We start from the raw sequence: 20,725 nt of genomic DNA, 5'->3' as shown, positions 1-20,725 counted from the left end.
AGGCACAGTGGCTCACATCTGTAATCCTAGCACTTTGGGAGGCTGAGGCAGGCAGATCACTTGAGGTCAGGAGTTTGAGACCAGCCTGGCCAACATGGTAAAACCCTGTCTCTACTAAAAATACAAAAATTAGCCAGGCCTGGTAGCAGGGCCTGTAATCCCAGCTACCTGGCGGGGATGAGGCAGGAGAATCACTTGAACCCAGGAGGCAGAGGTTGCAGTGAGCCGAGATTGAGCCACTGCACTCCAGCCTGGGCAACACAGCAAGAATCCGTCTCAAAATAATAATAATAACATTAGGTTTCACGCTTTTAATCTATTTATTAATGAAGACTCAAAGATAAAGTACAGATTCACAAAAAAATCCCAAAAGACATTTTTTTGTCTTCATAATAATGACATCAACGAAATGAAGATTCACAGAAAAAGGTAACACATAGTAAATAAAAGCTGTGAGTACATTTATATACTTACTGAATGCCACCAAGAATGAAATCTATCCCCTCTCTTCTTAGAAAACTACAAATTAGAAGAATTAAAAATTATACCTCAAAATTCTGTTCCATTATGTTTCCACCTTTACTCAAACTCTCCATGATGGCCTTATTTCGAAGAATATCCTCTTCACTGAGATGTTCTCTTCTTTTCCTTGATTCTAAAACAAGTCCATTCACCAGATAAAAGTCTGCCAAAAAGTTTCCTACTCTTTCCTAAAACAAAACCAAATATTTAAAAGTAAAATTTTTAGGTTAAAAAAAGTGTCAAGGTAATATATTTTTCCATAAATATGTAACATGTAGGTGAAAATAAATATTCCTTTGGTACTTGAAATTATCGAATTATCTTACATTTTCTAGGTTATACAACATATACATCTAAGTTGTTCAATAAGTTGAAAAATACACAAAAGCATACATTTCAAATCAGTAAAGAGAAATTTAAAATACATAAAAATGTATGGTAGTTAATTTGCAAATGATTTTAAATAAAATTGCCACATAGCATTTCTTCAGATCCTACTCCCAAGTAGCACAAAGCTATCTCAAAACTATTAAGCTGGCAGTCAAATATCACGAGTAACAAGGAGGGGTCAGGGATAACACTGTTCCCATTTTATAGATAGAAAAAAAGTGGAATAAAAAGAAATAAATAGTCCACGTCACATAAGAATCTCTAGTACAACCAGAATTAATGACCTGTTCACATTCTCTATTCTCTAACAGGCACCAAACTTCAAGTTACAGCTGCTTGTTTTCAACAAAGAAAAGAGGAAAAGAGTACCCTTGCTCACCAATACAATTAAAGTGTTTCAGGGAAACTCAAGTGGTGTAAAGGACACCAAGAAAAGTCATTACTTTCTTTCAATAAAGTCCTCTTAAACCTTCAACATTAACTTTTACCTTTTTCAGACCCACAGGTATTCAGAGTTTGAAATACCTTACTTAAAAAAAACAAAAAAACGATAAATAACTTACTGAAAACAAGCTTCCCATTTCTATCTGCATGCAAATCACATGTCTCCACACCCTGCTGCTGTTTACTGACATTCCAAAACTACATGTTCAGAGTTGTGTTCCAGTCCACCTTGCAAAAAAAGCAAAGCATTCTGCACCTGTTTCTACCTACAAAATGGGAACCATAAGTATTACTGACTCCCTCCTTACCTGTCAAAGATTTAAGAAGATCACCTAGATGCTTCAAGAGCTTTGAGCTGCTTAGCAGTAGTACTAGATGATTAGCAGTTTCAATTTTTATCTTCTCTTGAAGTGATCCATCTAATGCTGCCCAGAAGAACAAAGTACAAACAAATAAGACTTTAAAGCCAACAAATGGACTGCAATGTAGGACCTCACAACTGAGAATGCTATAATGCCATTAGGCTTAGAGAGGAAAATCAGTGAGCTTAGATTTCCTAACAGAATTTATCTGTGGCTGGGAAATAACCAGGTGGTAATTATCAGTTTTTGAAACCTTATAATAAAAAACCACTTAGTAAATGTAAATTATCATATCAACAAAATGTTAAGTGTGTATTCCCCATTACCCAGCCACTTAATTTTTTGCTACTTATAATAGGCAAAGGCATGTAAAAGGATGATAAACACGTCATTTATAATGGCAGAAAACTGGACACAAATTTGTCTATTCATTTAAATGTCCAAAAACAAGACTGAATAAGTTAAGTTACAGTATATCCATCATATAGAATACTATGCAATTGCTAAAAAGAGTGAACTAGCACTACATGTACTGGTAAGAGAAGACTTCTACGACATACTAAAGAATGAGGAAAAAAAGCCAGCTGCAAAACAGTAGAGACGATACAACACGACACTTTATGAAAAAGTAAGCATCAACAACAAAAGGCTACCTATTATTATGAGCTCATATTTATGTATGGAGAGCATAAAAAAGGTCTGGAGGATATAAAAACTGGTGACATTCTGCAAGGGGATGTGGGACTGTGGGCAGTGGCCAAGGAGGGCTTTTTAGCTTTATGTATAAAGTTAAATGATAATTTTATGCGTCAGCGTGGCTACGCTATGATGCCAGGTGTTTGGTCAAACACCGGTCTAGATGTTGCTGTGAAGGTATTTTTTAGATGTGATTAACAATCAATGGACTTTAAGTAGAGCTAATTACCCTGCATAATGTGGGTGGGCCTAATCTAATCAGTTTGAAGGCCTTAAGAGCAAAAACTGAGGTTTCCAGGAAAAAAAAAAAGCAATTCTGCCTCAAAACTGCAACACAGAAACCCTGCTGGAGTTTCCAGCCTGCAGATTTCTTTTTCTCTCTTTTTTTTTTTTTTGGACAGGAGTTCACTCTGTCACCTGGGCTAGAGTGCAGTGGTGTGATCACTCACTGTGGCCTCAACCTTCTGGGCTCAAGTAATCGTCTCACCTCATCCTTCCAAGCACCTGCGACTATAGGCTTGTGCCACTTCAGCCATCTAATTTTTAAATTTTTTGTAGAGTCAGGGTCTTGCTATGTTGCCCAGGAGGCCAAGCCTGAACATTTCTAACTGAAGAGCACAATATCCACTCTTTACTAAATTTCCAGCCTGCTAGATTGCTCTACATTTCAGATTTGCCAACTCCTACAATTTCATGAACCACTCCTCAAAATAAATCAATTTCTCCCTCCTCCTTCTCCTCTCCCCCCTTACTCTTTTTTTCTTCCTCTCTCCACTCCCCTTCTATCTATTGGTTTTGTTTCTCAGAGAACCCTAATAATGCTATTTTTCTTATTTCTCCATTGAGAATATATTCATTTCATTGTGTATAATAAAAATAAATATAATTTTTAATAGAAGTCAATCTTGACCCTGACTTGATGTGGTCACTTACTGCTAAATTTAAAATTTTATAAACATGCTTCTTCATACAGCTCATTCAATTTATTTTTATTTTTATTTTTATTTATTTATTTTTTTTCAGACGGAGTCTCACTCTGTCTCAGGCTGGAGTGCAGTGGTGCCATCTCGGCTCACTATAACCTCCACCTCCCCAGTTCAAGCGATTCTCCTGTCTCAGCCTTCCGAGTAGCTGGGATTACAGGTATGCACCACCATGCCCGGGTAATTTTTGTATTTTTAGTAGAGACAGGTTTTCACCATGTTGGCCAGGCTGGTCTCGAACTCCTGACCTCGTGATCCGCCGGCCTCGGCCTCCCAAAGTGCTGGGATTACATGCATGAGCCACCATGCCTAGCCTCAAAATTTTTCGAATATATATTTGAATAGTCTTATATAACCTCTTGCTGACAGATACAATGGGAATTACGGAAATAATTTACACTAAAGGGGAAACTTCCACTGAGATTTGATTTAACGTTTCTACAGTGTTGCAGAAACGTAAGGTTATTTAATCTTAGTCATATGTATAGAATACAAGAAAAAAATATTAAGTAAATGAGAAGTCTGAAGTAGGGAGAAAAACAGGTTCAGGGAAATAGAGTCAAGTTTATCCCTTTTTGTAGTCTTCTTATCGAATAAAGCACTAGAAATATAATGGAATCATGTGAAAACATTGTTCCCTGTATAATAACAAGACAGCTAGCAATAAGAGTCTTTCCTGACACAGAATTCAAATGAGCTCAGCTTTCTTTCCTGAATTCTCCAAGGACACATTCTGACTCTAACCATCCATTATAATTCCTTATCTGGATTCAAGGAAGAGAGAAAAAAACTACTTGGAGACAATTCTGTAAGCTACTTCTTGCATTTCCATCATGTTATTTTGGAAATATTAAATACCGAACAATGCTTAAAGTTTAAAAATCTAGATTTGCACATACTGTTTTATCTTCCCGAAAAAGCCATCCTGTCTGGGCACGCGTGAAAGAAATTGATTTTGTTGATAAAGTTGCAGAATAAATATCACTGCTCATTAAAATATCCACCTCTTCTTCTGTTTCCATCTCTGATTCCTGGGATGGGAGCAAAAGTTAAATATAAAAATCTAGGTTTTTCAAAAGTTCTTAGTACTACATATGAAAATATCAACAATTATAATGGTACCAATTTTTAAAGACAAAAAGGATAGTTTCTAAATAATGTGAAGTGTTACTTACTCTAAAAAGAATTAGATGTTTAAATTGTACATATTAATATCTTCTCTAAGTTAGCATTATGACTAATTATGAATCTATAAAAGCAGGACACATGAAATACAGTACTATTATCCCGTTATAGATATGTAATGGAAGCAGTACTAGATTACCCATTATAAAACTGTATAGTCCATAGAGCAACTTTTAAAAACAACTTTAAGAATTAAGTTGACAGATCTGAGAAAAAAGCCCAGATAAAGGATATTTTTCTTTCAATACAGATTAATCTTACTTTAGTTCTTTTTAATGCAAAGATCTACCACTGTCATTTGAGCCTTTCTTTCCCAATAAATTGTAAGTGGAAGAAAGGAAGGAGAGAACAGAAGGGAGGGATAGAAGAAGGGAAGCAGCAGAGAGGGAAGGAAGGAAAAGAAGTAAGAAGGGATCTTTTCTGTATTCCTTATAAAATGGAAAGGAATCCATAAATATCAACCGTAATTTCTAAACTTAATGAGTAGTCATGCTTCAGGTTTTATCCTGTACATATTCCCTAGTGCTGGTATATAATAATTGAGCAATAATTATTTTTTATATGAGAAAAAAGGAAAGTTTTGTGCTTGCTTCAGGGACAGAAGACTAAATGATCAAGTACAGAAGAGTAAGTGAGCAGGTATAAGATGAGATTCTATTCCATAATAGGCCAAGAAAGATACCCTAACTAATATTTAAGACGTTATAAGGAAGAAAAAAGGCAAAACCTAGGGAGTTGTCTGGAGAATAATAACTGTCCCTAGGGTTTACAATAGTTAGAGGCTTCATTCTCCAAACCTCCTTATTTCTAAGTTCCCAAGAGGCCCATTTTCTATTCTTCACCATCTAACTTTAACCTACATAGAGTCCCTTTCTGGTTTTTTGTTTTTTGTTTTTTGTTTTTTTTTGAGACGGAGTCCCGCTTTGTCGCCCAGGCTGGAGTGCAGTGGCACAATCTCGGCTCACTGCAAGCTCCTCCTCCCGGGTTCACACCATTCTCCTGCCTCAGCCTCCTGAGTAGCTGGGACTACGGGCACCCGCTCCCATGCCCAGCTAATTTTTTTATTTTTAGTAGAGATGGGATTTTACCATGTTAGCCAGGATGGTCTGGATCTCCTGACCTCGTGATCCGCCCGCCTCGGCCTCGTGATCCGCCCGCCTCGGCCTCCCGAAGCGCTGGGATTACAGGCATGAGCCACCGCGCCCAGCCCATATAGTCCCTTTCTGAATTTCCAAAAACAATACCATTGGCGACCGGGCTAGGTGGCTCATGCCTGTAATCCCAGCACTTTGGGAGGCCGAGGCAGGCGGATCACGAGGTCAGAAGATAGAAACCATTCTGGCTAACATGGTGAAACCCCGTCTCTACTAAAAATACAAAAAATTAGCCGGGCATGGTGGCACGCGCCTGTAGTCCCAGCTACTCGTGAGGCTAAGGCAGGAGAATCACTTGAACCCAGGAGGTGGAGGTTGCGGTGAGCTGAGATCAATCACGCCACTGCACTCCAGCCTGGAGACAGAGAGAGACTCCATCTCAAAAAAAAAAAACAAAAAACAAACAAACAAAAAAATAGTAATGGCTTGGGCCTGGGACAGTACCATTTTCTCTACCCCTACAAGTAAAGAATGCAAAATCTTGGTGTTACTGCTAAAGCCATAATAGATGAAAATGTATTCCTGGTAACCCAAATTAATTCTGAACACAATATTCTTTAAAAAAAAAAAAGTTAGGTTGCAGTAGTTAAACAGAACTGTTAAACACTATACTTCAAATATATTATGAATCAACTAGAATTTTATATATTAGCTTGGAAACTGAACACTGTATAACCCATTGTCTATGAGCAAATTTGCCTTACATTTCAAACATCCTATTTTCAATAAACTTTTGGAACAGAATTCTTATATAAATCAGAGACTATCTCTTAACCACATCACTGAAAAAGATCTGCTGTTTTAATTAATTACATTGCTTCAACATTTAATGAAGTTATTACTTACACATACATACATATTAGGATAAACAACAAGTATTCTCTGCCCTAAGGAATACTGCTCAAAATCTATCTTTCCTGTATTGTAGGCATTATAAAATACATAATACATATATGTATGTATACATACATACCTTAATACCAGTACATACATAGCTTAATACCTTAAAACTGGTACCCTTAATACCAGTTCTTTGGTAATACTATGACATCCACAAATACTTACGGACTACTAGCCTTAACTTCTAGCTTCTCTTTCAAGACCCTATTTCCAATTCACTTATTGCCTAGTTGGCTATCCTGTTGTCATTTCATAAGTAAGAGGTCAAATTATTTAATAAATATCTGAGAGTCTCACATATGAGTAAGCAAACTATAATCAGCTGCCTGTTTTTATGAATAAAATGATAATGGAATATACTCATTTATTTACATATTGTCTGTGGCTGCTTTTAACAACAGCAGAGTTGAGTAGTTGTGACAGAGGCCATATGGCCCAGAAATATATTTTAATATCTAAAAATATTTATTATCTCTTTCTTCACAGAAAGAGTTTACCAACCTATAGCATAGAATGTACTGATGCTGTATTAGATACCAGGGAATACAACAAAAAGAACCCCATGCCCTTGAGGAACTTAGACCAATAGAAGGGAAAAAAGCCATGTCAGTAAATGTAACATTAGAAGCTTTATGGTTCCAGATTTAATAGGAACATAAGGACAACAAAAGTCATTTGGTGGGAGAGAAAGTAACACCAAGTGCATGCCCTACAGGTGTGAGGGTGCAAAAAGAAAAGCATTCCAGGAAGTGGAAAGAACATGAACAAAGGAATAAAGGCCCAAATAGCCTGGCACATCTGACAAACTGCCAAGAGTGCAGTGTGAGGGTATCTAAAATAGCAAGGTAAGAAAAAGGCTAGAAAGGTGAGCAAAACTCAGGTGACAAAAGGAACCATGCCATGCTAAGGAGATTAGATTTCACTCTTTAGGTAATGGGGAACTTTTTAAGTATCTCTAAGTAACTAAGGTTTCACAAATGTGTTTCTAAAGTTTAATGTATCTCCAACATGTGGGATAATTTAGAAGCAGATGAGAAGGGAGCCAGGAAGATCATTTATAAGACTTTCCAATGGTCCAGTTGAGAAATAATGAATATTTAAATTACAGTAGTGACAGTGTGAATAAAAGAGGAATAATAATGAGACATTAAGGAGAAAGAAATGACCAGATATGTGCTCTGATGAGAAAACACAGAGTACAAGAAAAGATATCAAAAATAACTCCTAGGTTTCTGACTGAATAGAGAATGACATTCTTCAAAAGAGGAAAAACAGGAAAAAGAGCAGGTATGGAGGAAAAGTATCAAGGTTAGTTTTAAATAAGGTGAATTTTGAGGTACCTGGGAGACACACATGATATCCATTAGGCATTTAAACAGATAAGCCTCTACTCAGAACTGTATGGACACAAACATATATTTGTAAATCATCAACCCATAGGACTGTGGGAATGGAAGGGATTATTCTGGCAGTTTGTAAAAATGAGAACCACATCAAGGGCATATCAATGGTTTTTTAACACAAAGATATGGCATGAGAGAAGGAAAATCATGTCGTACTTGAAGAGGGAAAGGACAGAGAAAGGAAAGGCAGCCAAAGAGTTAGGAAAAGTAAGACTGCAGATAGAGCCAAAAGAAGTATTCATATTAAGGAGATAAAATAAAGATGGTCAACAACATTAAAAGAAGGTAAGATAAAAAGATAATACATGGTAAAGGTCCAGCACAGGTTCAACAAATGAAAACTATAAATGAGAATGAAGAGAAGCTGGAGTTCATTGATCTAGGAGATAATCAGTTGAATTCTCAGCAGGCTCAATGGACTGGTCAAGATGGAGACCAGAGGATAGAAATATAAAAAATGAAAATAGGCCAGGCGCAGTGGCTCACGCCTGTAATCCCAGCTCTTTGGGAGGCCGAGGTGGGTGGATCATTTGAGGTCAGGAGTTTGAGACCAACCTAGCCAACATGGTGAAACCAAGCCTCTACTAAAAATACAAAAATTAGCCGGGCTTGGTGGCGGGCGCCTGTAGTCTCAGCTACCCTGGAGGCTGAGGCTGAAGAATTGCTTGAACCCGGGAGGCGGAGGTTGCAGTGAGCCTAGATCACGCCACTGCATTTCAGCCTAGGTGACAGAGCGAGACTCCAGTCTCAAAAAAAAAAAAAAGAAAGAAAAAGAAAAAAGAAAAGAAAGCTAGTGGTCAGGAAACTATAGCTTTAGGAACAAACCATCTCAATTATACCTTAAGCTTTTAAGCAAATCATACTGAGGTTTTGCTAAAAACCTATACTTTTTTTAAACGATTTAAAGGAATATTGATAAGACAACATGCTCACCTCATGATGTATTCGCTGATAAACTTTTTGTTCATTGTCTAATACTACAAAAGATTCAGAGGGCGCCGCATCCCCATTGAAAATGAAGCTTAGATCCCCTCGTTGGCACTTCATGTCAGTAAAGTCTATGAGAGTTGTGTCAAGCCTGTGAAACATGGGTGGATGATAAACTCTGACAAATATAATTTTGATAAAACTTCACTAATAATTAAATAAGCTGTTCCTTTTAAACTCAAACCAAGATGCTAATACCATATTGCAAAGTCAAATTTATAGATAAAAACAAATTTATAGATAAAAACTAAATTTAAAATATTCTATTAAAAAACAAAACTACTTAAAGATATAATCCATTTTAGCTATATTTCACTTTTCTGAATATACATATATATTTTCTGAATATATATATATACACACACACACACATATATATATACACATACACACACACACATATATATATACACACACATATTTCATTGACCCAGAAAAAAAGATGTTTCCCCATATTTGGGGTATTTCCCTTTCTGCTCCCTTGTTTCCTACCATTTCCCTTACTGTAGCTACTCAATAAAAGTGAACGGGGAAGGAAGAAAAGGAACGCAGACCTGTCTGACATTATTCGATCCCTTTAAGAGCAGGTTGCTAGCTCAGCAGAGTACTTAAGACCAGACAGCAATGGATGGACCACATTCTTGGAATTGAGAACTCCTCTTCTGATATACACCCGTAACCTTATGCCTAACCATCTGATACCAAACCTTGCTTTATCCTTCAACTTGATAAACCATTTAAATTCTTGGCCTTTGTATCTGACTTCTCAGATTTGGACTAATACTCTCTTTCCCAACCAATATCTCCACACCCTGGAAACCTTACAGATCATTCTGTATCTAATACTCATGGATTCACACATTTGTGTGTTTACTGTTCTCTTTGGTAACCTGGACCTGTCATGGTCTAGCCTAATGCGCTGGTCTCAAACAGTATTCCACAAAGCACTACTTGCCGAAATTAGGAAAAATACTGAAAATAAAAAGTTTAAAATACACTGACGTGCTTCAATCTTGCACATGGCTTTATAAATCACCAGATCAGGATCACCCCAGCTAATGGCTGCTCAAAACACACAGTCCTAAAGCCAAGAAACTGGTTGGCCCTGCTGTCAAGAGATGCTGATCACATCCCCAGGAAGCTCCTTTAAGCCTCCGTGAAAAATCCACCCTGGCTACTGAATTTCTAATGCAACTGTAAGAATTCATTACTCTGCAGGTTTTTCAGTTCTCATCACAGACAAGGCAAAGTGAGTTGGTATTCTTGGTTTCCCTAGACAGGAAAAACAGAAATAAAACATGCCTCACATGCTGCATGAAAATAATAACTAGGGTTACATAGAATTTATCATCAAAATTAATAAATCTAAGAATGAAAGTGACACTATTGATAATTCTGCCAGGAAAACAGGGGCGAGCCAGAGCAAAGAGGGAAGTATGGTTGCCTTATGTATCAAGAAGCCCTAAAAAAGTAACTCATCAACTCACACAGGGGCGGCGGGGGGTGGGGGAGAGGCCTGCCCGTTGCTTTATAGCTGAATTCTAGCTTTTAGTCCACTCCCAGAAGCTAGAATTCAGCTTTACTATTAAATAACACCTATCATTGCTTGAGCATGTGTCCTAAAAGAAAATAGTATTAAAAGGGACTCTTCCCCTATCTCTATAAGATGTGGGCTCCTGATAATACCAAAAAGGAACAGATCATTTTATATGTAAGTGCACTATTTGGGCTCCAAGCTTCAGCTATCAGGGAATGTTATGCTCTACATAAAAGAAGAAATGGGCTAAAATAGTCTTCTGCCTCCATTGCCTGCTTGCCTATCATAGGTGAAAGTGGTAGTGGGTTGCCAGGAGTGGGGATGAAAAGGTGAGTAAAGAGATGCACAGAAAGACAGATAAAGAAAGACAAAGACAGACTGACATGGTGACCTTTGAGATTTTAGATCTAGTGATATGTAAAACTAGTTATAGAAACTTCCCAGTTATATAAATTAATACAGCCTATTTTTATTTCATCCATGTTTCTACAATTTTGCAATAAAAAGGGTAATACATTTTCTGTATATCCCTGACATTTTAGATGACCTCGTAAGCTGCATCACATATGCCTCAGTAAATAATGTTAATTATCACGATAACATTTTAAAGTCCTCACTAGTCCTTGGCTTTAAGCCTATGAACCTAAATATTTTTAATTTTTCCCATGTAATTAGCCATGAAGAACAATACGTTCTTTATACAAATGCAAAGATTTGAATAGAAAGTATTATGTTTAAGAAGAAAGCCTGAAAAAATGCCAGATAACACTGAAAAAAGGAACTAAAGGCTTCACTTCAGACAAGAAAATCCTGAAGTAAGACAAAGTGTACAAATATACTTTCAATCAGTGATTACAGATTACCTCTTAATTATTTGTATTTATGGTCAAAATCTTTGTTAGTACTCTCAAGAATAATGTTGCTCACACTTTCCTATTTCTACTAAAGTATTAGTTTCTCTTTGATACCAGAGAAGACATTTCAAATGATTACATGGCTGCCATGAAATAAAAGTCAACTTAAAGATTTCTCTTTGAATATATTTTAAAATTTAGCTTTATTAAAACGGTGTTAAAAAATTGTCTTATGACATTTAAAATAGCAAGTTTTTATTTAATGTTAACAGATTTTTTCCTTTAGATTCTCATCACCTAGGCAAAAAACCTTTTGTCATACATCCTAAAAGCTATCCTCTCCATTAATCTGGTAAGCCTTGTTTGATGAGAGCTTTAGAACCTATCACATTTGTCCTTCATCCTTAGTTACTAGTAAGCCCCATGTCTAGTATCTTGCTAAGTTACTAACTTCCCCTTAACCTACAACCTTTCTCACAATTTTTGTCCCCCAGGCTTTTGCCCTCACGTTCCTGTTTTAACTTCTGTGTGTGTGTGTGACAGGGACTCACTCTGTCACCCAGGTTGGAATACAGCGGCACAATCTCGGCTCACTGTAGCCTCAAGCTCCTGGGCTCAGGTGATCCTCCCACCTCAGCCTCCTGAGTAGCAGGGACTACAAGTGTGTGCCACCATGCCCAGCTAATTTTTTGTATTTTTTGTATAGACAAGATTTCATCATATTGCCCAGGTTGTGTTTTAACCTTTTTGGTTTTATTACCTATAGTTATTATATAATATGTACTAAAACATTTACTTTAAAAAGTCATATATAAATGTGAAACAATTTTTTTCAAAGAGATTCCTTCTTGCCTAAACCTAGGACTCAAACAGAATAAAAACTTTATTTCTTCTGAGACAAGGTCTTACTCTGTTGCCCAGGCTAAAGTGCAGTGTCGTGATTACGGCTCGCTGCAGCCTCAACTTCCTGGGGTCAGGTGATTCTCCCACCTCAGCCTCCCAGGTAGCTGGGACTATAGGCACGTGTCACCATGCCCAGCTAATTTTTAATATTTTTTTGTAAAGATGGGGTTTTGCCATGTTGCCCAGGCTGGTCTCGAACTCCAGGACTCAAGTGATCTACCTGCCTCAACCTCCCAAAGTGCTGGGATTACAGGCATGAGTCACCACACCCGGCCTAAAACTAACTTTTTAAACTATCACATGGAAGGTAATAGTATCCTCCAAAATTGCCTACCATCTTTGGCAAGCACCTATATTAAAAATGTCTAAGTTAATGAAACCATAATAATTGCTAACAAAAGGCTGCTGAATTAAATCCACATCAAAAATCCTTTTCTACTTAGTTTTTCTTCTATTTTTCTGTATTTTCCAAGTTTTCTGTAATGACAGTGCATTTAAGGTACATGAGCACTTTTATAATTAGAAACACCTGAAGAGGTTTTTTTAAAAAACACGCTGGGTGTGATGGCTCACACTGTAATCCCAGCACTTTGCGAGGCCAAGGTGGAAGAATCACTTGAGCCTGTATGTTCAAGACCAGCCTGGGCAATATAGTGAGACCCTATCTTTATTATCTAAAAAAAGAAAAAACAAAAACAACAACAACAAAAAAAACAGAAATATCTACCTTAACCAAATTCTATTGCTTAAGGATAATTACCCTAGAATTTACTTCCAACTAAAAGTTATTGCTTCACTAATTCAAAATACTAAACAATAAATTTCTCAGAAATAGCTGATTTTTAAAAACTTCTGCTTTGTGTCATGGTGAGAAGAACAACGAACAAGAAGTCAGAAGTCCTAGTTCAGCCATTAATTTGTAAAATGCTCTTGTAAAAAAAATCACTTAACTTCTCTGAGCTTTCTCATCTCTAAATTAAGACTTTATATGAGATAATCCTTCAAGTTATTTCTAGTTCTAGACCCTTAAACTTTCAAATTAATATTCTGGAGATATACAGACACACACATACACAAAATTATATATATACATGTATACTATTTATAAATATACCAATATATGCACATATATACATAAAAGTTGGCATATTAACTAGCATTATATATACTTTACAAATAGATAACATAAATATGGCTATATTATTATAAAGCAAAATAAAGAATCATGTAAGTTAAATAGATGTGTTTTCCATCAGATTCAAACATTAATCTTAGTTATAAAAGGAACAGAATGAAGGAAATTAAAATTAGCCTCAAAATATTCACTGGATTGGATAGATCAATGAATGAAGAGATGAACGGATGCACGGATGAGTAAACAAGGGAAGGAAAGACATGAAAGAGATGGAGAAAAAGGCAAGAATTGGGTCTTCCTTATGTGTCCCTTATTCCTTAATAAATCCAGGATCAGGAAGGTAACCACTGTAAATCTTCTTAATATTACATCAAGATCCTCACTGTTTGCCTTCTGGATAGTCTGTAGTTAAATAAGAATAATATCTTTGCTTTAGTCAAGATTTTATGTCTTTTCCACTTTGAGTTTGTTCTCTAAGTAATAAAAAAATTAAAAAAGGTTCTATGTCTTTGGTTTTTTATCTATTATGTCTCGAATGAGATAAAATATTGTGACTCTGTTACAGCATTTTAACGTCATAAAACACATGTAAGTTATGATTACAGGGAAAAAAATCTTCCTCTAAATCTCAACTTTCTTTTACTGAGAAAAAAATCAAATCACCTTACCTGATATTGATACCTTGTTTGTATATTTTACATGCATCGGAAGGCAGAATTCGGGAAAGTAAAGGCACTGTATTTTTAAAAACAAAAGGTAAAAAATAACTACCTAAATTTTGAGATATTTACAAACTTTTAAATTAAAAGAGTAATGTGACATTTTGTTATCAAATTATAATAATTTCCTTTCAAATAGTATTTTTCCATTTAAAAATAAATAAAATATAAAAGGCAATTTTGAGCAACTTCAAATATCTACTATTTACTTGTAATTTCTGTATAGTTTACTATACTCCCATCCCACCCACAAACAAGGGTAGCAGAGTCAGTATGATGCCACTCAGGTACAGACTGCATATTATAGATGAGTAAACAATAACCCTATGGTAACTAAACCCTCCTGAATGGGTAACCAGATAGACCTAAACCTTATCTGATTTTGTAAATATAATTTGGAAAAATTGCAGTAATGTATATAATAGAAAGAGACATCTTTGAAGTGAGACAGTTACATTTGAGTTTGAATCCCAAATATGTGCCTTGGTTATTTAGACTCAATGTACCTGAGTTTCAAAATCTGTAAAATGGGAATCATACTATTTATCTATAGATTTCTACATTCCTATGTTGCTATCTATAGCTCATATACATGCCACAAGCCATATTGATAGTTTTTTATTATTTATTATCTGCTATTTTGGGGAGATAGGAGTTATTCTACGGATAAATAAAGCTGCATAGCAGGCTATAATAAACTACCATGTACAAAGAAATGAAAGAAATGTGAAGCTCAAAATTCTTGAAATTAAGACCATATCAGAGGTACATGTGTACATAAGTGTGTGTGTATCTGTCTGTGTGTAAGATATAGCAGATATATCTTACAAAATTTAGTGTTTTTAAAATGGGTGATAAATTAACCTGAGTTAGAAACAAAGACTGTAGAGAAAATTAAAGGCTAATTTCTTAGTTAACTTTTTCAAAAGCATCAACATTTTCTAATTAACATTAAAGATAAATACCTAATGCAGGCCCGGTATGGTAGCTCACACCTGTAATCCCAGCACTTTGAGAGGCCAAAGCGGATAAATCGCTTGAGCCCAGGAGTTCAAGACCAGCCTGGGCAACATGGCGAAACCCCATCTCTATCAAACATACAAAAATTAGCCAGTCTCATAAACCAGCCTCAAATAAATAAATAAATAAATAAAATTTTTAAAATAAAAAAAATTTTAAATGCTGTAAAAGAAAAAAGTACCTAATGCTTCATGACTCCTTTAGATCCTTAGAAACCATTTAATGCAAAATGACTTCCAGCACTGAAAACTGTTTTCTGAATTTTAGTGCAAAAATAAGAAAAGTTTATTGTCCAGAGAGAATATTAACGAATTGTTGCCCTAGTGAAATAATATAAGAAATCTTCTTCTGACAAAGCTTTTCCTTTCTCAGCTGGGCACGGTTTGGCTATAACTGCAGCCATATGGGAGGCCAAGGCAGGAGGACTGCTTGAGCCCAGGAGCTTGAGGCTAGCCTGGGCAACATAGCAAGACCCTGTCTCTACAAAAATAAAAATAGAAAAATTAGCCAGGTGTGGTGGCAGGTACCTGTAGTCCTAGCTACCTGGGAGACTGAAGCAGGAGGATCACCTGAGGCCAGGAGTTGAAGGCTGAAGTGGGCTATGATCATGCCACTGCACTCCAGCCCAGGTGACACAGCAAAACCCTATCTCTTTGAAAAAAAAAAAAAAGAAAGAAAGAAAAAACTTTTTTGAAACAAAAATTGAGAAGAGCAATAATAGTGTAATTCTATAGATGATCAAAGTTCTTTCATGCTCATTAATTGAGATCCATCCTGAAGTAAGTATTTGGTGTATCATGAACCAAAGATGATTAAAAGTAGATAGCACTCCAACTTAAGTTAATTTAACTTCATTATATCTCATTACTTATTTATTTTTTTAAAGACGGGGTCTCCCTATATTGGCCAGGTTGGTCTTGAACTCCTGGCCTCAAGCGATCCTCCCACCTCAGCCTCCCAAAGTGCTAGGATTACAGGCACAAGCCACCATACCCAGCCAACTTTATTATATCTTTTGAAGTAATTATAACACCCTACAAAAACAGAATTTAATATCATACACTAATACTTTTATTAAAAATCAGGAAAGGAGGAAAATGGTAAGGCAGAGAGAAAACAAGTTGAGGATTGAGAGCAAAAGCTAAGAAAAAAAAAGAAAAGGGCAAGGCGCGGTGGCTCAGAGGTCTGTAATCCCAGCACTTTGGGAGGCCGAGGCGGGGAGGCCGAGGCGGGCAGATCACGAGGTCAGGAGATGAAGACGGTCCTGGCTAACACGGTGAAACCCCGTCTTTACTAAAAATAGAAAAAATTAGCCGGGTGTGGTGGCGGGCGCCTGTAGTCCCAGCTACTCAGGAGGCTGAGGCAGGAGAATGGCGTGAACCCAGGAGGCGGAACTTGCAGTGAGCCGAGATTGCACCACTGTGCTCCAGCCTGGGCGACAGAGTGAGACTCCGTCTCAAAAAACAAATTAAAGAAGTTAAATTATTGAGAAAAAAAAAAAAATTCTGATAGATGTTAATGCATTCCAAAACATAGCAATTTACATTTTCCCAAGTCTGAAATAACTCTTTTTCTCCTCCACGTAAGTTAAACAACCAACCTATTTCCTGTTACCTCAGTATAAGTTTAGCACAGTATTCCAACAGTAGCATAATTCACTAAACAGAAAATAAAAAGTTTTTAAATTTAAATTTTCATTTGGCTACCACTTACTCCCCAATTTCCTTTCTTTCTTTCTTTTTTTTTTTTTTTTTAGACAGAGTGTCGCTCTGTCACCCAGGCTGGAATGCAGTGCCGCAATCTCAGCTTACTACAAACTCCGCCTCCCAGGTTCAAGTGATTCTCCTCTCCGCCTCCCAGGTTCAAGTGATTCTCCTGCCTCAGCCTCCTGAGTAGCTGGGATTACAGGCGCCACCCCCCCACCACGCCCACCTAATTTTTGTATTTTTAGCAGACATGGGTTTTCACCATGTTGGCCAGGTTGGTCTCAAACTCCTGACCTAAGGTGATCCACCCGCCTCGGCCTCCCAAAGTGCTGGGATTACAGGCGTGAGCCACCGCACCCAGCCTACTCCCCAGTTTTCAGAAGAGTTTTTAAGCTTAATGTTTTCTATCTATAATATACAAATAATAGGCCGGGCGCGATGGTTCAAGCCTGTAATCCCAGCACTTTGGGAGGCCGAGGCGGGAGGATCACGAGGTGAGGAGATCGAGACCATCTTGGCTAACACGGTGAAACCCCGTCTGTACTAAAAAAAAGAAAATACAAAAAATTAGCCGGGCGTGGTGGCGGGCGCCTGTAGTCCCAGCTACTCCGAAGGCTGAGGCAGGAGAATGGCGTGAACCCAGGAGGTGGAGCTTGCAGTGAGCCGAGATCGCGCTAGCCTGGGCGACAGAGCCAGACTCCGTCTCAAAAAAAAAAAAATAATAATAATAATATACAAATAACAGTCTCAAATACAGGATGGATTGATTCTGTGGACAACAAATAAAAATAGAGAATTAGTTTTTTAGTTAAAACGTGCTATATGCATAATGCAAAATTTAAAGTAGTGATCATATTATAAATTATTTGACACTTTATAGTATACAAAGGGCTTTCTTCAAAAAAATGATTTTATTTCATATACACCAAAAGAAAGTTTGCAACAGGTGGGGTAGTTAGTATTATCCTCATTTTAAAAATGAAGAATAAAGCTCAGAAAACATATAAAATATGTGATTTGCAATGTCAAATACTTAGGGGCCGGTATTTCTGATTCCAATTCAAAGCTTTTCTATACCTAAAAATCCAGGCTGGAATATTTCAGTTACCTTCAAACTTGTTACTAAGTCTGTGGCTATTTTCTCCGAAGTCTGAATATAAGTAAGAGCATAAAAAAGAGTGTGCTCTACTATCTCAAAAGTAAACTCACCCTGATTTCAGTATTTCTTGGCTTCCCCTTATTTTTCGCTTGCCTTTTTAAAAAATATTATGTGTTTTGACAAGGGAAAGAAATATGCCAAAACTCTAATTAAAGTTTGATCATAAAATCTAATAAAAGATCTAGGCTATCTATAAGCCAATGGGTTTCGTTTTAGAATTATACATGACATCTAATCATCACGTATTAATAGTTGTGACTTTAAATCACTATAATCCTTTATTAGCAATGAAACAGATGTGCTGACTTTTTGCATCAAAGTCAAGTTCTCAAAGAAGAAATACTTTGGACAACTGTCTCAGTGGTTACTTGAGGAACTCAATTATGCAACATTTATAATGTATTGTTTATAACTGTAGATATATACACAATTTTAGAAGTGATTGCATGTATTTATATTTTAGTATAATTAAAATATCACTTTTAAAATATTTTATAACATTTTGTTCAGCAATATACATTGATTATTTTAGAATTCAAACCACTAATGATTACTAAGAGAATCAGTTAAAGAGCCAAAATACTCAAGGGACAACCCAGTTTAGGATCACAAAGCAGGACTGGGGTCTCCCCACATGGGAAAAAAATGGGGTAAAAAAGATAGTATTCAGGTTTTAGGCCAATCTAACTTGGAGCTCCTTTACTACACCAGGCTACTATAAACCTGTTTTTCTATGTGTTCTAGGACACCAGGACTCCTGAATGATATATAAGGCATAAAAGCAAGATGGGACTATTAGAGTAACAAGACTGCATAATCTTTAATAGAAACAAACTAGCCTGATGAGCTAGAGTTATAAAAATGTGAGAAAAAACTGATTAAATTTAGAATTTAAAATTCTCTATACAAGGATTAAACACACTAGAAAAACCTTAATCATCCATGCCATAAAGTATTATGCAGCTGTTAAAATTAGTGAAGTATTTCCACCTGAAATATAGTAAGATGCCTACTATGGGTTGAATAAAAATGACGGCTGGGTGTAGTAGCTCACGCCTGTAATCCCTACACTTTGGGAGGCCGAGGCGGGTGGATCATCAGAGGTCAGGAGTTCGAGACCAGCCTGGCCAACACAGTGAAACCCTGTCTCTACTAAAAACATAAGGCGCATGCATGTAGTCCCAGCTACTCGGAAGGCTGAGGTGTTAGGATCACTTGAACCCAGGAGGTGGAGGTTGCAGTGAGCTGAGATCGCGTGACTGCACTCCAGCCTGGGTGATAGAGTGAGACTCCCTCTCAATAAATAAATAAATAAATGTCAACTTGCATAATGATATAACAGTATGATTCCACGGGAGAAAAAAAAACCTAATTCTGAGGGGTTGTGTATGCATAGCTATGTACACAAACACTTTAGTAAGCACTGAAAAGCATTTGAAAGTAGTCATATGAAATGTTAACAATGGTCACCTCTGGGAAGTGGTAACAGGGAAACTTAAAAATACCTAATTAATTTTCTATAATGTTCAAAACTTTTACAGTGAATATTCTATTAAAAATAGATTAAAATCTTAGTAAACTGAGGATAATTTTAGTATTAAATGATAACTTGTATTAGTCAAAGCTAACTAAAAAGCATAATACAATTTTTAGAAATGTATACAGATGTTATAAAATCAATGTTTAAAATTTACACAAGCTGTAATTTACATAAGCTGGAGAGAAAGTCTGATTTGTATCTAAAAGCTCCAAATAAAGAAGGCAGTTTATCAAAAATATAATTTGTAGAAAATTATTACTTGTTGAAAAGAGGCCAGATTATTTCTCAAGACAGTAGAAAACTACTATTTTTTCATACAGTAGAGAGAAATAAGTGTTAATGGACTTCAGATTTATCGCTGCGTTTACTTTTTCAGAAGAAATCAGAAGATGTAAGAGAATTAGAAGAAACAACAAGTATAATTGTTAATTAAAGTTTAAATCTGGTAACTTCCTAGGCATTGTACTGCTATATGGTATATTGTATAATCTATTTTCTTACTGACAAGTTGAAGCTGAATTTGCAAACCCAAGTGTATTGTGAGAATATCATAACTTCCTCAAGGTTAACAAATGTCAGAATGTAATGTTTTAAATTAAGTTGCATTTATTGACCTCCCATAGACTAGGCCTAAAACTGTGAAATTTCTATTACTTTTTTTTTTTTTTTTTTTTTGAGACAGAGCCTTGCTCTGGAAATCCCACTACAAATTGCCTGGGAAGAGCAGTAGCAGCACTGGATGGGGCTAAGTACTGTAAGTAATCTCCATTTCACAGTCTAGAATTTGTTTATAAATGTATAGAGAAAACTATAGAGCCACAGAATGTAGAACTGAAAAGAAACAGATTTGCTAGTTCAAAATTCCTATTCTACTGACTTTGAATTCTTTGCCCAAAGTTCCTCATTTGGTATAATATGCATACCTGGGAGACAGAGTGAGTGAGACTCTGTCTCCAAAAAAAAAAAAAAAATTAATTTAGATGCTTCAACAAAAACTCACATAAGCTCATTATGTCTAAATCTTTAGAGATTACATTTTTTAAATCTTTAAAAACAACAAAATTTAGTTGTTTAGTTAGTAAAATAAAGGTCACTAGAATCAAATTTCATATTTGGATATGAAAGT

At 36.3% G+C, this 20,725-nt stretch overlaps 1 protein-coding gene across 2 annotated transcripts in view; it reads right to left on the bottom strand.

Moving 5' to 3' along the window:
* The window catches only part of ANKRD13C (ankyrin repeat domain 13C), a 94,541-nt gene that overhangs the window by 31,233 nt on the left and 42,583 nt on the right, over positions 1-20,725 (bottom strand). For both annotated transcript variants that reach the window (XM_019019725.3, XM_019019732.3), the window contains exons 6-9: positions 14,124-14,190; positions 8,973-9,117; positions 4,297-4,428; positions 549-710 (exon numbers count right to left, since the gene is read on the bottom strand). In XM_019019725.3, the coding sequence (XP_018875270.1) occupies positions 549-710; positions 4,297-4,428; positions 8,973-9,117; positions 14,124-14,190 (506 nt within the window). The remainder of the gene's footprint in view (positions 1-548; positions 711-4,296; positions 4,429-8,972; positions 9,118-14,123; positions 14,191-20,725) is intronic.

This window comes from Gorilla gorilla, chromosome 1 (genome assembly GCF_029281585.2).
Source record: "Gorilla gorilla gorilla isolate KB3781 chromosome 1, NHGRI_mGorGor1-v2.1_pri, whole genome shotgun sequence".
NCBI lineage: Eukaryota > Metazoa > Chordata > Mammalia > Primates > Hominidae > Gorilla > Gorilla gorilla.
This window is presented reverse-complemented; position numbering and strand designations above follow the sequence as displayed.